This window comes from Mizuhopecten yessoensis, unplaced genomic scaffold (assembly GCF_002113885.1).
Source record: "Mizuhopecten yessoensis strain PY_sf001 unplaced genomic scaffold, ASM211388v2 scaffold9431, whole genome shotgun sequence".
Lineage (NCBI taxonomy): Eukaryota > Metazoa > Mollusca > Bivalvia > Pectinida > Pectinidae > Mizuhopecten > Mizuhopecten yessoensis.
In genome coordinates, this window is record NW_018408044.1 from 49,465 (window position 1) to 66,970 (window position 17,506).

Below are 17,506 nucleotides of genomic sequence, written 5' to 3' on the forward strand. Positions count from 1 at the left end.
TATTGCATTGTAACACTCCTATAGGTTGTACTGCTTTTTGAATTAACTTAATTGAATTGAATTTTTCAGTACCTGGATTTTTTTTCAATGCTTATATTTATTACATTTTTACCAGTGAAATATTGAAAATTATTTATTCTATAAAAGTGATATTTTTCACTAAGGAAAAATTTGATATTTTCACGAAGGAAAAATATCACTTTTGCTGATTTTACCAATCAAAACGCTGGTTACAAACCACCTTGGGAAAACAATACAAGTGGTTCATCTGGTAAAATCCTGGTTAACTTAAGGAAAGGCAAGCCTCAAGAAAATCCGTCTAAGACATTTGTCCGTTCTACTACCCAGAATAATCATCTGTTACCTATCATGGAGGAATAATACTCTGGGGAAACAAACGTTTAATTCCACAGTTAACATTCATTTTCATGAAAGCCAGCAGACTATGCAGGTCAGCAATTCCACAGACTTAGATGAAACACGGTTTCAGCGTCTCCAAGTCCAAAGTAGTCAGAAAGTATAAGAGAATCAGGGTCATAAGAATAGCTTACATAGGTGGTGTTGATATTTTATCATCAGGATAACTAATGATAAAACAACGCTGCATTTTCGCCTCTCACCACCATTGTAGATTCGGCGCTTATCAACAACGCGTAGTGATCTGAGTTGATAGGACGGGACCTTTTCTAAATGATTAAATTACGATAGACATTTTGCATACTTTATTAAAAATATGAACTTAAGTGCCTACGTAATAAAATTAAGTTACGAAAGAAATTCAATTATGTCTGCAGAGAGGACCATATTTTGTCGGGTAAGATTGTCTAGACCTGCTAGTGATAAAAGTAACTAGATCGTGTATGGTGAGCTTGATGTTTCGTTTTGCGTTCCAGTGTAGGTTTTTCGTAAAATAAATGTACTAAACAGAATATCTAACAGTGTCTTGAGTAATACTTTTTACATATGAATGTTTCACTTTTTTTACACTCTGACACATTTCTAAAATAAGTAGACGATTTCTTATAGACAATCTTTAATTAGCCCCTATACATTAATAATCTACACATAAATTATCTCTCATATAAAACCTTTTATTATTTAATCTACATACAGCTAATGACTCGATCCTTACATATGCATACGAAATTTAATAGAAATGATAAGCAAATTAGACAAAATAGTCTACACTCCAGGCATTCACAATCACGTTATTAAAAAAAACACACACACAAAAGCAGGCTTGAGCAATGCCACTAATCGTATATTAAGTGCTAGATTCCCCAGTGGTGGGGTCCAATCTATCCAAATAATTCTCATGTGAACCCCTACATTCAAGGGCATTTGAGTCATACACGTACACGAGACCCCGGTCACCTGTTTCGCGCACCTGTATTATACCTGTCTCTTCACTTACATATACGAAAAAATCTACCTGCTTTCACACCTATATAGCTAGACCCTGCCTACCCCGAACTTCGGCCCAATACACCTCACCGATAAGAAGGTGTTATACACGGCCTTGATACGGCGGTGACGTTACAGGTCAGAAATGTGCTTGTTGCTTACATACACATATATAGGCCAGGGTTTTATTTGATAAAAGAAATCTATACACTGTCAATAGAGGTTCGTCGTTCACTTTAAATCTTCAAACTGAGACAGGGCCACCTTTGGGGGATCCTCGAGAGGGCTACCCCCGTATAGATTTTATGTTTGTATAACGGTAGACTACGTGAAATTAACGTGTTCTTGTTGTATTGTGTATTGTGTAATGGTTGACAAAACACGGGCCGTAGTTTTACGAACATTCGTTCGAACGAACACAACGTCTAAGAATTCTCTCCAAAATCTTCAAAATTTACAAATTCCAAATTATTATATGATTGGCAATATAAAACTAAAAATGTTACATACCAGATTAAGAAACAGAGCTAGTACCTTAACTAATGATCTATTCCATGCAAATTTAATCAATTTCCGACACTGTCAATGTGGTCATCCCGTTGAAAATACCTATCATTTCTTTTTTGCTCGAACAATTATGTAGAACAAAGAATTAAATTATAACGTGAAACTGAACCCCTCTCTTGGAAAAGGCTTTACATAAGTTGGACAGCTTGTGCCCAATCCCTTTTGTATATTAGATGCAAAACAAAATATGTTTTAATCAAAACGCGTTATTGTGGTAAATTATTTGTTATGTACCAGACTCGAATTTTACGTCAAATCAGGACAATACAAATATACAGTAAACCTAACGTCATAAACTAGAAACCGGTGTTGTTGACTTGCCGATGCATTGAGAAGTATTTTGGAATGCATTTTTCAGAATTTATAGAAAATTTATCTTATATAATTTGTATTATAACGAATCTTGTCCGCCCAAACATTTTATCAAGCATACCAAAAAGCCCGACAATAACTTTGGAGCGATTGATCCCCTTCCTTTTGGATAAACATATTTATATTGGCCTATTGTAGACAGTTATACAAAGAATTGATATTAACTAATTCATCTATTTTACTTATGCTCAATATTCAACATCAGTATGTATATTTTATAAAAATGTTTTTTTATCGTAAAGTCACTAAGTGCTCTTACTAATTACATGTTGAATGTTTTATCGTCGAAATCCCGTGTTAAGCTGTGAATCTGTGCATGCAATTGTTTGTGTCAATTGTAGCATGTGTGTAATGTGATATTTTGTCAGTTTGGTTTGTATTTCCGTACTGCTGTGTAGTGCAATGATGACGTCATAATGAATGTGAATGTTAATTGGTATTCATATCACATCAACTCATGTAGAAGTTAGTCTTATACATGTAGCTACCAGAGACTCATTGAATTATACGTCCGTAGGCGCGTTTTATCATTCGAATGGAAAATACTTTTACTAAATTTTCATACATATGTTATTTTTACAGATAAAAGCGTTTTTGTTAAACACTATCATCATATCAGTGGTCTGAACCTTCCAATTATAATTATATATACGTTGTATTTCGCGAAACTTTGAAAATCAGGCCGTTAAATTGTTACCACTCTTAATAATGTCGTTGTGGTCCTTGTGCCTCGCTTCATTCTCTTCTGTAGTGGCTACCGGACTATATACCATTTAGCCTTAAGATCACAGATGTTATACCGAAACAAGAAGGCGCCGCGCAGTGAGGAAAGTCGAAAAAGGATGTTTTTGTTTCAGACAACTAATGTCAGATAATCTTTTTGGATGATCTACAGGAAACACACATCATAAACAACGCTATGTACTCGTCAACTTTAAAAGTATTTGAGGAAGAAGAAGATTGTGCGTAATTTATAGTTAAAACAAATATTTTATAACTACTGAAATTGCAAAAATATCTACGAAAGATCAACTCTCTACCAGTCAACTAAACATTTTCATTATATAAATTAACCAACCTGCCATTTTGATATATACGTCACTGTCGGCTCACGAATATTTCCACAAAAACAATAACTTGATGATAATATTGTACTTATGACATTCTGATAAAATTGTACATGGATATATTCGATGTAAGGTAAAACAAAATATCAACGATAAATGTATGCCATGATGTGGTGGAAGTGTTTCGAAATAAATTGTAATATTTACAGAGAAGACGGCAAAGTCATTATAGTGTTATATTAATGTAGCAGACTAGTTAGGGTAACTAGCGATGTATGGGTCCAAATAGAAGCCGTCGACTCCGAACTGTCAATGTGGTGTTTTGTCTTTCAAAGGACTTGTCGACTCCGAACTCGTACATCTGTGGTTTAAAACGATTTCACAGGCTTCAATGTGCAAATGAAAAATTGCAGTTAAAGTATTTAATCTAATATCAAATACAAACGTATTCCGTCTTTTCGTATTGCAGAGTTATCTGCTCTTGTGAGCAGGTATTGAGTATTACGTCATTGGTTAGTGAGAGTAACGTCATCAATTTTAAAGCAAACGACGTAATTTTCTCACACAAACCAATGACGTAACAATCAATACCTGCTCACAAGAGAAGATAACTCTGCAATACGCAAAGACGGAATATCATAAAGATGCAACACACCAATTATAAAAAAAGTCAGTCTAGACTCGCTCAACACTTTATTCACTACTTTAATCAAAGTTGAGAATCCATGTGTGACATGCATATCCTTTCGAAACGAGTACCACGCTACGAAACTATCAAATATACGTTATTAATGATATATGAAATTTGGACTTGGCAAATTCATTGTATCAACTTTAAAAGGTGCAAAAGATTCCGCGGATTGATCACACTAAAGGTATTGATAATGGAGCAAGCATCCCAGATCAAATGTCAACAAGCATGCATCCTTATACAATATAGGTATACAAATGCGGTCTCAGTGAAGTCTCATGCCGCCTAAATGCGAAATAAGATATTTGTTTTGTATTGCATAGTATATACACAAACGCTATTAGATTTATAAATGATATCGTATATCTATTCTTCAGTGAATTTGTTGCATTATTTTGTATCGTATTTATTTTATGTGGGTTTTTTAATTGTATAAATCGCATTGTTTGATATTTCATTACATATCTATCTCATTGTGTGTGTGTTTTTTATCTTTTATTGTGAAGTCATCGTTTTTTTATCTGCTGTGTTATTTTTATTCCATTGTGTTAATTGAATGGTATATATTTCGTTCCCGCATATTATATTATGTATTTATCATCATGTGTTGATTATTTCAAATTTTATTGAATATACACGATAACTGTGAGTTTAACAAGACCCAAGATTTCAGACTTGACACCTAAATAGATATCCCTTCAGACAGACATTGCTATCGTCGTCACATTTATTTATAATGATGTATAAATGATATATATTATCTCCGACGCATCAGATATACAATAAATTGCAGTGGTTTGTATTTTATTCCCCCACTCCCACACCCGCAGATGGTCTAACATAACGGCAGGTTTAACACAAACGACGTCGGTGTTTGTCCATTTAAATTCCGGTTTTGTTGCAGAACGACCTTATCAGACAGATCTCCGGATAGATTTAAAGCCATAAGCTTGTGTTTCTATTGAATATACATTTATATATTTTAATCAAATGGGTTAAATACCCTCTACGACATATCGTTGATATACCCCGTATACTTTGACCCAGTAACGCCCCAATTGGGCCCCACTCAGATCAGGAAAGAAACTTGGCACGATATAATGTATAAATGCATATACAAATCCTGAGACGAGAGCTGTCAGCGACTCGGGTTAAACACAACGTGCTCGACTGATTGGGACTAATCTACGTATCAATACAAGCTATTGAGATCGGACTAAAATTTTAAAACTTGAAGATTATAAACAGGTATTATAATGATACAACTCAAATCGGTGATAATAGATTTGAACTTGAAGAGTGGTGAAGTTTGGCCTGGCACATTGGACCATATAGATTCTGAACACACGGAGGGTTGGTTGCCAAACTAGTCCAGGGTGCTGAGACGTGCGCAGTTCACTCTCTCCTTGTACAACAATTCGGCAGAGTGACGCAAGGCAAATATTGATGAATCACTTCAGACGAAAGTCGGGACACATTTAATAATTTCGAAGGGGATATATTTTTTTGAGGTACAGGTGAATGTGCTGGTCATGGAGTTTTTAAAGGAACCAACTTAGTTATATTAGACAAACCAATGTGCAAATTTTATAAAAATGTGATGAAATGGAGAAGTACACCCTCCCTGTTTGATCCCTTGACCTCCAGAGACAGGCTCATCGATCCCTTATAGATTTTTATTTAAAATCATTTATCAAATCCTGATAATGATATCGTGATTAATTTCGAGGATCGGAGTAATTAAACTACATAACTTTTGGTCAAGGACGACTATTATAGGTGTGGCCAGCTGGTTAGTGGATGTGAGTTCGAATTTCTTCCGTGACTATCTGAAGCTGGAACATCATGCCTTGCCGTATCGAACTGGATTGGATAGCTTGCGTCATTGAAATTGTAGGAACAATATTCTTTATAATTGGGCTCTCTACTGACCACTGGGCAGCTTCGGACGACGGCTCGGCACATTCTGGTCTCTTCACATCCTGTAAAAGCAATGGCCTCTGTTATGACACGCACGTGTTCTATGCAGGTTATGCAGGTGAGTTGTTGACCAGTATGACGCCATCCACGTACATGTACCATGTTTATTTAATATTCTTTGTGAGAAATAATAGCTTTCCGGTCCTTTTCCTGGAATCTCTATTATTTCAATAGACTTATGCAGAACAAAAATGTGTAACCTTATATTCGAGATCATACAGTAAACAATGCTATTTTTCTTTTACTAAATATTCGGAGAAACCCCTAAATACTATACGTTTGTTCTGACAATGACGTAAGTGTTTGTTTGAGTATTAGCATGGCAGAGTATATTGTAGATAATCACGTCCTACCTAGAAAGGACGTAATCCGATATTGTCATTTTCGTATTCGTTTGCAAATCAGAGTATAGACATTATGTTATTAAGATGAAAATGAAATGATATTTTGTAATATTCCTGTAAACATTTATGTATTAAATCTATAAAACTTCACGGTAGGGAACTGAATAAATCTGAGGAACTAAATAAATACTCTTACAACTATTTATATATTTGATAGACTAAATATATGGCCAGTACTAATTTTATGGGAAAGTCTCATTTTTTTTACTGAGGTCCTGTCGAGGTAAAAGGAAAATTTCGGAACATTTCATAGATAATAAAATTTAATATTATTGTTATCAATTTACTTTGAATGACTTGTCTTACTTTGAAATATTCACGATATACGTGTTTTCTGTCACTGCAACAGAACAGGGAAACCGTTATCTTTTATTTATTACACATTTCAACAACTTACACGAACATTTTAACTGCATTAAAAATGATGGAACTAGCAGAGCATTTTTTAATTCGCCTGAAAACAAGGCTGCACGCCATTTTTAATTGACATCACAGCACAATTTTAACGTTTTCTGCAATTATCTACGATTTTTTTCTCTCGAAAATGTGACCATATGTGCAGATATTTAAAAACCTTCTTGCAAAAAATAGCTTAAACAACCACTTTTCGTTACGTCGCTTCACAGTATAATAAATATATAAAATTGATATCTTGCACTTAATGAAATAAATACTTAAGTGGTTATGTAAGTATGTAAGAAATAGGTACTTCATTGTGATTACACCTTTTCTAGTCCTGTTGATAAATTACAGGTAGCTATCACGCTGTAAATCTCGTGCTAAATTCTACAAATACTGAAATATATCGGGAAGTGCTGTTCAATACAGTATACACAGGCCTCGATATAAACAATAGGACAGGGTAAACCAAAACATGTTATTGTAGATTCTGACCTATTTACACTCAGTATTAATTAATTAGCAATTAACTAAATTTGGCCCTGACCACGACCTTTGTCGTAAAGGTCTTCGGTGATTGATATATTTGTATATCTTATCTTTACACATGTAATTTTGGTGTAATACCTGTAGCTGATTAGATCAATATTCCATACCTTGATGACGCATGGATGTATAATGTATATCGATAAATCAATTGATATGGTATATTTTGTTCCTCGTCGTCCGGTTTACAGGACAAGGTTCCCTTCTCTGTTGTCTACTATGTATATATGCCTTGTTAAACACTCATTTCCCTGTTGTCTATTATAAAGGTTATGACTTTAAACTCCCTTAACGGGATTCTCGTACACAGAACATGATTTCTATTTCCTTCCCTTTTGTCTTTTACGTAGAACAAGCTTTTAGACTCCTTCACCGTTGCCTAATACATATACTTTGTTTTAAGTAAAATGGCCATGACTTTAGACTCTCTTACCGGGAACTTCGTACAAGTGACATGGTTCATACTTCCTTTCCCGTTGTTTGTTATGAAGAACAAGGTTTCAGACTCCCCCACTTTTGTTTTCGATATACATATACTTTTTTTAAGACTCGTGTCCCTTTTGTTTAGTGCACAAACCATGACTTTAGAATTTCTTAATCTGTGTCTCGTACAAATCTCATGATTGTATGCTTCATGTCCGGTTGTCTTATGTGTAGAACAACGTTTTAGTCACCTTTCCCGTCGTGCGCTTGTAGGGCATATTGTTATACTCTGTTCTCTGTAGCAGACTAGTACTTGTGACCAATTGTAGTGTGGTTTGAAGATATTTTCATAACATTAGATTGTAATATAAGACAAGCTTCACAGAATTTATAAATATTTTCATTTTGACATTAAAATTAATTCTATTTGATCACAAACGAAATGCTTAGTGACTTTAAATTATATGAATTATCGATGAAATTGTATGTAATATTTAAAAAATAGAGACCTTAAAAGTGGTTTACATTACAAGTCTATGAAAGTAATTGATAAAAGATAAACTTCGGTTAAAACCAGGATTTAATGTTTTTAAGACTTATAACCTTAACAAATTAAAAAGCAAACCTTTATCTAGTTATATGTTTAAATTATTGAAAATCAAATCATTTCAGTATGTATAAGAATTGAAAAAAAGTTTTTTTTAAAGAAAAAAAAAGAAAAAATATTTACACAAAAAAAAACTCAAATGTTTAAAACCTTAATTATCACAAATATATAGATGTTATCCAGACATTAGGATTTTAAAATGAAATGATCCTGGACATGTATTCTAAATGTTGATATATAATGTCAAAATTATTATCTGATTGTATAGTAAATACATGTAATTAGATAAACGTCATTCCATGTTAATCACTTTTATTTGGCCATGCTATTTCAAAGCATATATTCAATCCATATGTTTAATTACTGGTTGATTACAATTTGTTCCCGGTAATTATAGCGTATCAGTTAATTTCTCCAAAATTGGTCAAGGTCAGACAGGAAGGATCAGCAGTCCTTTGTTATAATTAAGCTTTGAAGAACCAGATCTTATAGAACGAGGAAAGAAATTTCATTATGTGACATCGTTAACTCAAAAATCTAAAACAAGATGTCCTTTTAAAAAAGTCTTAAAATAAATTAACAAATCTGTGTGTGCTTTTATTGCTAATCCTGAGCTTTTTCTTAAGATTGGTACGTTTGAATTTTAGAATGATTATGTTTCATAACCAATAAGAGTTTATGTGTAAAATAAGCTAATTTAGTTATGAATTTAAAAAAAAAAACAATATATGTGACATGTAAATTTTGATAGAACCATTGGGGAGATATAATGTAACGTGGCCTTGGTGTTCTGACATGGCTGCTCCCCACACACAACAGACTGAAGGACTTGTATGTAAGGCAAGGTACATAACGATAGATCAGATGTCAATAGAGACCTGTCGGTTCCCACGTCTTAACTATACATTATACCCGCCATACCCCCACAAGGACATTATCAACCCTTCTTAAAGCTTTCTGATCAGGTAAATGAACGTTGAGTTATCTTTCACTGAGAATTAAAGAATCAAAAAGATTGACGGAAGAATAAGGCAGAATATACAAAAAACATTTATATTGAAGATAAAAAGAAATTTAATACTAGGACCATTATGTCTACACCTGTATGATAGATGATATAAACAGTCCATCATGCCGTTTTTAATTATGAGGCAAACATTTTTATATGTATAATTTTCTGATTCATTGTAGGACCAAATTAGAATATATATATATGTAGTCAATAAGATTATAACAAAAGATAACCAACTATATTATATGTGCATGTACCATATTTAAGCATTTAACTGCTTTTCATAGTCAATATGAATGCCAACTGGACAAAGACAAACCCAATGAAGAAAGCTAGTGCTTTATTTTGGACTTGGCCTTGCCCAGTTGGCATTCATTTATATTTTCTATGAATGCCAAATGAGAGTAGTTCGATGCTTAAATATGCTACATACATGCATGTAAAAAAAGTAAGTTCAAAACGTATATTTGCCAGTTTTGAAAACAGTATATCTCGAAAATACCAATTCCATTTTGCTATTAGTAAGCTTTTTATCCTATTTGTTTGTTCAATTCATAGAACAGCCACATTGGCTTGTCAGTGATACCCAACAGCTGTAATATCATCTTCCTGTCAACTAAATTCAGTTATGACAATGTTAATGTTTATGATTGTTTATTTTCGTTATAACACTAATTGAAGCAACTCGTTATGGCCGAATCGATCACCATCATTTTTATGTTTATTTAGTGAAAAAATATTTGTATTTCTGGTTTAAGACAATGTGACGAAACGTGACGACAATGATTTCACGATAGTTCACTCTCCTTTCCGTAGTTATAACATACCAACCACCCTTGTTTTATAGAGTCTATATGTCACAGTTGAGCCGTTTTTCAGAGCCTGTTCCTAGTGTTTCTAGATAGATGAGTTCATTCATTCAATCAGTTTTTAAGAAGCCTTTTTTAAGAGCTGCTCATCATTTTTGTTTCTGTTGTTTCCTCTGTTCATATAGACTGTCATTCGAATTGTGCTCCATTTTTATAAAGGCTTAAATGTCTTTTAAATATTACATTAGATATGTCGTTAACCAACTTAAACTTGAACACTGAAATAGAAACCAACAGGGTAGCATGCATTTTCCATTATAAATCTTCCTAGTATTCATAAAAAATTGAAATGAAGTTTGAATTGTCATGAGTATAAACAATAAACAAAAGTGTTGATTATAACTCTATTGTATTCCCTTGTGAATGTGGATCTTACCATCCCACTTTACATAATGCTGACTACAGTTTTTGAGTCAATCATTTAGATGACTAATACTTTCGTTACGTTACGTCAATGCCACTCGTGATATTTGGATTCACATAGAATTAAATTACTTGATGTACTGAATCGATCGTTCACAGCTACTACACAAAAAACACATAGGATACAGAAATATATTTTCATTTACTTATTTAAACTTCCTTTTATTTTTCAATTGCTTAAGTAAATGATCAAGAAGCAAGAAAACCCGGTACTTATATTAAATCTGTCTAATTTGCATAATTTGGCTGATTGCCTTATTTGATTACTTCGTGCCTTATTTTATTACTTCGTTCATTCATTACCTCATTAAATCTTTCTTTCATTCATAGCAGTATACACATTGCTTTCACCATGAAGGGTACCCGTACCACTGCCGAAAACTGTTAGTGCGCGTTGGACGCTTTAATTAATCATGATTTGAAAAAAGAAATATTTATTTAGTGAAGATTTTAAGATAAATAATAAAGATGAAACAAATGATATATGACTAATACTAGTATTTTAACTGGAAAATAAATTAACGAGACCAGGATTCGAATCCTGGAAACTCGACAATGTAACGGGACAGGGATCCTCGAAATAAATGTAAATGTCGACACTTAATTATCACATAGTCACGTAGTACTGTAGGCCATTTAAATGAGATTTGTAAAACAAAATCCAAAAAATATATGAAATATTTAAATTAATTTTAAACTAAATTGTGTAAAACTTTTTTTCTGTCTGGCAACTAAACTTCAACAAAACGAATAATGTTAACATGAACACTTGTTCACACTTAACACTTATTGGATTTAATCTTGCTATATTCGCAGTCACCAAATACAGCGAGAAATTGAATACTCAGCAAATATTATTACCATAAAATATATCTACAAGCACATAAGAAAAACTCTTATACCCGTCTACGCCCGAATAATGAAACAACGATTCAATATTGCATTTCACATATTTTTCAAAACACACTTCATAAAACAAATTCTATCCCTGATATATAAAAGAACCATTGTGAGTTCAATATTTATACCCAGCCAGAAATGAAATCCCGAGAGCCGATTCTGATCGGTCGGAACAACCGCGATATGTAAGATGACCTCTGAATTTCTATGAGTAGAAGTTAAATTGTATGTCCTACAAGTGTTCTTTTCAAGGGCATAACTGTTACCGAGCTATTAAATGAGATAGAGTCATTTTGAAACTTTCAAATTAGGACCTAGTCCTTTAAAAAAACGTCTTTATATTTCTATTGAGTTAACAACGAAATACATATTCCTTTGATTTGAATAGCTTTCAGACTTAACACGATGGACAAGTATATCTGATTAAAATCTCATGATTGACAACTGTGGGCCTATACTTTGACACACAAACATCATTCCTGGGTCCATTAGTCCTGCTAATATTTGTCCTCTGGGCTGTATTCCGGCGGTAAATAAGTCACAGCTATGCATTCACGTGTATACCTACTTTGGTAAGCTTCAGCCTTTTAAATGACACTAAGTACTACAAGCTTTTGTCGACGACATTTAATCAAACCGACTTCCATACTTACATTCAGTTAACTATATAAACAATTTATCAATGAATACATCGTACCAATTTAACTCCTATCGTTTCACTTTAAATATGCTCATGACTTTACGACAGAAATATATAGCACGTTTACTATCACACGGTATTCGCCTTTCTATTATATGCATTAATAAGGTTTTACCATTTTTGGGTTTGAATTATAACATATTTATTTCAACACAACACATTCATGTATTTATACCTGATATTACGTCATGTTTACGTCATCAGATATTATGTACAAATATACATTATAACCGATCAGTAGCAGAATGGTACACAATTAGATAAATATTCTGTTCAAAAATAATTTAATGACGCATGGCGTTCAAATTTTGGTCGAACACAGCTTATGTCAAAATTAGCACCGGGTAAAAAAACAAAATCCAAACTAAAAGATATCCTAAAATCACATGATAATCTTATCGGAAAAGGAAATGAAAATATTTCAAATTCGATCAGAATGGCGAAAACAAAACTTATATATTTCATTAACCTCTCAAAGCCCTGTGGTGTAAGTATGCCCGTCAGCATTCGAAATCTCGCACTAAAATCATGATATTCGGAGCTGGCAAATGAATGCCAAATCAATGCCACATGTTAACACCGGTTTGGGGAGTGGTATACTATCAAGAAAGGGGATATTCATGATTGGAAAACAAAGATATTTTTTGCTGAAAAAGACAATTATGATATTCAGATGTTTTATAAGCTACGTCTGTCAAACAGCCACAATAAGTAATCATGAAAGGCAAAGTTCACAATCCCCATTAAAAATAGCAAACAACGTGTACTATTTATTGTAGTAAAAAGGTAACTTCTCTGGTGTAGATTAGAACCATAGATTAAGGATGGTGACTTTTACAAACCCTTGTACGTTGACTAAGTAAATACTTTGCTTACAAGTGCTGCTATGAAATTCTTTTTTCAACTTGACCTGTTTGTGCTGTATTCAGTTGTAACATTTTGTATTTTAACTGCCAGTGTCGTTGTTGTTTCAGAGAAGGGCCAGATTATCTGTGCTGCCGTCTTCACACTCCTTGTCATGGCTGGCTTCTGTATAGTTCTGCTCCTCATGTTGTTCTACATGTGTGGACTTTTCGAGGAGAAATCTGTCGGATTACTGGCCGCAACTGTGTCCTATATAGCAGGTACGTTTCTCCCTTTTCTCCGTCGTTCATTTAATTTTATCATGCATACACCTGAGCAACATTAGTGTTAAAGATCCGACTTGTTTCAATGATTAAGTTAAAGAAAACATTTTCTCCGACATTTCTATAAAAATACGTTGCATTTAAAAACGAAATTTGTTTTTGAACTGTATAATTTGTCATAGTATGTCATTGTCCCAATAATTACATCTGCGTTACCGTTTTTGATTGAAAATAGAAGGTTTACTGCGTGTGTCGTTATAAATCATGCTATCAATCTTTCGAAAATCAGTAGAACGTTTTGAAAGCCCAAGGTTAAGTTGAATACAAAATATATTGTAAATGGCGAATGATGGTTCGCGACCGTGGTTTAATACAAACCAAGTAGCGATTCAAATAAAGAACTGAAAGCTGAAAAATATCGGTTTTATTCTGTAGTATATTAAAAAGCACGCCTAATTTATTTTTAAATATCGACGACTATTTATTTTCAATCAAATCTTCAGACGTATTTTACATGTAGTAAATAATTTTCTTCATTAAGCTTACGTGGAATTCTCGAAAAAACAAAGATTCATCAGAATAATAGTTTATTAAATAAGATAATTTGAAACTATTATTTTGTTAAGAGCATGGAATTATATCCTTTTCAAATTAACGTAAAAGTTACATTTAAATAGCTAAAATAGCAAAAACATACAGACAATACATTCCCTACCATACCACTTTATTTGAATACACTATAACAAATATTAGGGATTTAGTTTTCAATATAGCTTTATTCTAATAAAACATAAACATACAGACAATGCTAAGAATATTACCTTGTATAATTACAATACGTTTAATCAGAAAATATTTCACAATATTACTTTTTATTACATTTTTACCAATGCAAATAAGAAATAACAAATTTGATGTGAATTGCAGTAAATTTCTTCAAATGTGAAGCCATCACTTTTAGTATTGACCTATCATAACGGCACTTTCTATTAGTTCCAATCGAAGCAGCAGATTTCCAGTTGCAGCTGCAGATAACGTAACAGGACATTAACCGTTAGTTTGGTACACCTTTGCAACATATACTAAGTTCTCTAACTAACCACATTTTTTTGTTACCAAGTCTTAGCAGCTAATAGCAATATCGATATTTGCACTGGTGAAAAATATTGATAGTCTGCCGTGCTCATGTCTTAATCATGATATTCATCAAGAAAATATAACATGTTCTCTATTTATCAATGCAACATTAACAGACAGAAAAAGTTTACATCATTACTTTTTGTCAATAGCGCAACTTAAACATATATAATATAATTCACATTGTAAACAATACAGCGAATACACGCACTTCAACAACGAAATAAAGACGATAACAGCGCTTTAGAGTAGTTGACTTCAATCTTACCATAGATAATAACCCTTACTAAGTTTTTATATTTTTTATTCTATTTTTTCTTAATACATCATGTTCTAAAGTAGATTGATGTGACCTAAGTATAGACCACCAAAAAGCTTTTCTGTGCACTGTATGAAATGATGTATCAACATGTGTTGCAGATATAAGGACATGAGTTAATATGTTAAATTTCCTTTTCAGTTTTTGTCGGTTTTATTGGGATTATTGTGTACGGGTCAGCAGTCACCAAAGTGTCACAGACGGTCAGTTGGTCATGTGGTATGGCAATCATGGGACTAATTATCAACCTAGCTGGAGGGGTCATCATGCACGTAGGTAGTCAGAGATACAAACCCAACATTTTCCTGCTACCACCCATTCCCCCTAGAAGGGGACATCCTTTTATGATATCACAGCATCGCATGAGCAGAAGACTGTTGAACAAACGTGCAATATTACCACGATAATGATAACTTAAGTCGTATCATCTCGTATTACATAGTGTGAATGGAGTTGTTTCAAAATCTGCCATTCCGTTACTAAAAATTGTGGAGCATATGGCAAATCTGACTGAACGTCAAAGAGCAACTGAAACGACCGGACTTGCTTCTGACGTGAATGGCAATAACAACCGGAAGTGTTCCTTACTTGGACAGCTTCAATAACCGAAAGTGCTCACCACAAGGACAGATACAACTACTAAACAACTCCAGCTGACATGAAAGTAACATTTACCACAAGTGTTCATGAGATGAACCGCAACAGACACACCAGAACCTTATAAACACTTCTTACCAGATTACTGGTAGTGTAAATTAACAATAATCAGTCGTCACCTATGTGGTGTTGCTTTGGATACATCAAAAAAAAATACTTAGAAACAATGACGGTAAGACGAACAAAGTGTTGTTAGAATTATCTTATAATCTGTTACATCTCCGTGTCAACCTGATAATTTTACCAATAGAAAATGGCATTCATCGTTCTCAGCTATCAGCGTAAGCCATACGTGTTGTTATATATGTGACTGCAATGCATCCTTTTCGCAAACGTGTCCTCTCGCTTCCGTCATTTCTCAAAACAAAACATATTTTTCATGTCGAGTTTTCGTACAACGATCATGATGGCAAAATCAAGCAAATGTAGGTTAAGTAATATAGCTTGAGTTAGTTATCTAGGGAAATTCCTATTTGTTTCATAAAGAATGTGTTCAGTGCTGTTTTACCTGCTTGCAAATAGCAAACATAATAGCGATACATTTAAAACAACCTCTAATGGCTAATTCGGATAAATGATGTATAATAATATTGCTCCTTTATTTACATTTTTGTGTTATCGTTAGACGGTATGTGTCAATGTAGCGATCTTTCTTTCATTATTCACTGCCTTAGTTCCTGCCAACTGTCCAGCCAAACTGTTCATCTATTCTACTTTGTGTTCCTATTATTGGTTTTAATTCTTTATCCCATAAATAACGTTTCGTTTTACAAGCATATTTAATTTCACAATACATAATTTCATCAGGGGTGACAAGTTTTCATTATATAAAACCCCAACATGTGCCAGTTTTTAAATCATTAGAATAATATTCATGTGCTTAAATGCATTAAATCGTCGTTATTGTATTGTATTGAGACAGTGGGCTTATATGGTTGTGGCTATTGAACCCACAACCCTATTACATTACACAGGTTTCTATAAAAGATTTTTCTTTCGGATTAAAGCGAATTGAAAGGGAACATTATAATATAATCCTAAAGCATGACAAAGCATTTGCATTAATTTGAAAAGAGCAGAGTATATTTGTTATCACCGTGTTTCATTAATAACGTGATGATAGTTGTTACAGTATAAATGTATTTTTAAGTATATACAAAAACAACGAACGTGATTTATTTCAAATTGATTCCAATAAGTTTCAGTTCTTGTATAAATTAAGTATTGGATTTCTTTTGAAGTTAAATAAAAGAAGAAAAGAACCCATTATTCTACCTTCAAGTGACGACTATCCATACATATTATGTTGAATGACTGGAAGATCTAGAGTATATGTATAATAGAATATTTAAAATGACGTCAACCAGATAATTTAATATATGTTTCCGATAGCCTTTTTCCAATAACCCAGGTAAAACTCTATTTTCTATAATGTTTCCATTTACGTATTTTACAGACACGTGTACGAAAAAGATCAATTGCATTGCTTAATTAAAAATAGATAACTGCCTTTTATTCATGTTCATAGTTTAGCAATAAATTTAAATACCTAAATATTGAATGAAATCCCACTAGTAGTGTTTGTATGTAAGTTATACAGGCAATCCAAATATACTTACCCGTTGACTAGATATCTGTTTTATCATTTTGAAGTGATCTTATATTTAATTATGATTTATTCATTAAAATATGATTAACATTATTAAGATGGATAAAGTATTTGCAAATAATTTTTTTCGATGCACAGTTCATTTAGTATAAAACAATAATCTCAATGTGTATGTCTTTCAGAGAATCGAATTAAGTTTCGCGTTGTTAATTTAATTAGCGTATATCATCAGAGATACGGAGAAGCATAGAAAGATATATATACATAAAGACATATAGAGAGAAAGAGATGGA

At 33.0% G+C, this 17,506-nt stretch overlaps 1 protein-coding gene across 1 annotated transcript; it reads left to right on the forward strand.

The window, feature by feature from the left end:
• Positions 1-5,233: 5,233 nt before the first annotated feature.
• LOC110458099 lies at positions 5,234-17,506 on the forward strand. The gene is made up of 3 exons (XM_021509669.1): positions 5,234-6,139; positions 13,339-13,488; positions 15,089-17,506. The coding sequence occupies exons 1-3, from the start codon at positions 5,947-5,949 to the stop codon at positions 15,352-15,354; spliced, it is 609 nt and encodes a 202-aa protein (XP_021365344.1). The 5' UTR covers positions 5,234-5,946; the 3' UTR covers positions 15,355-17,506.

Excerpts from the sequence above, each read along its gene's own strand:
- LOC110458099 (XM_021509669.1), top strand. The coding sequence starts at position 5,947 with ATGCCTTGCCGTATCGAACTGGATTGGATAGCTTGCGTCATTGAAATT. Across the intron at positions 6,140-13,338 it reads GTTCTATGCAGGTTATGCAG|AGAAGGGCCAGATTATCTGT; the intron begins GTGAGTTGTTGA and ends TTGTTGTTTCAG. Across the intron at positions 13,489-15,088 it reads AACTGTGTCCTATATAGCAG|TTTTTGTCGGTTTTATTGGG; the intron begins GTACGTTTCTCC and ends TTTCCTTTTCAG.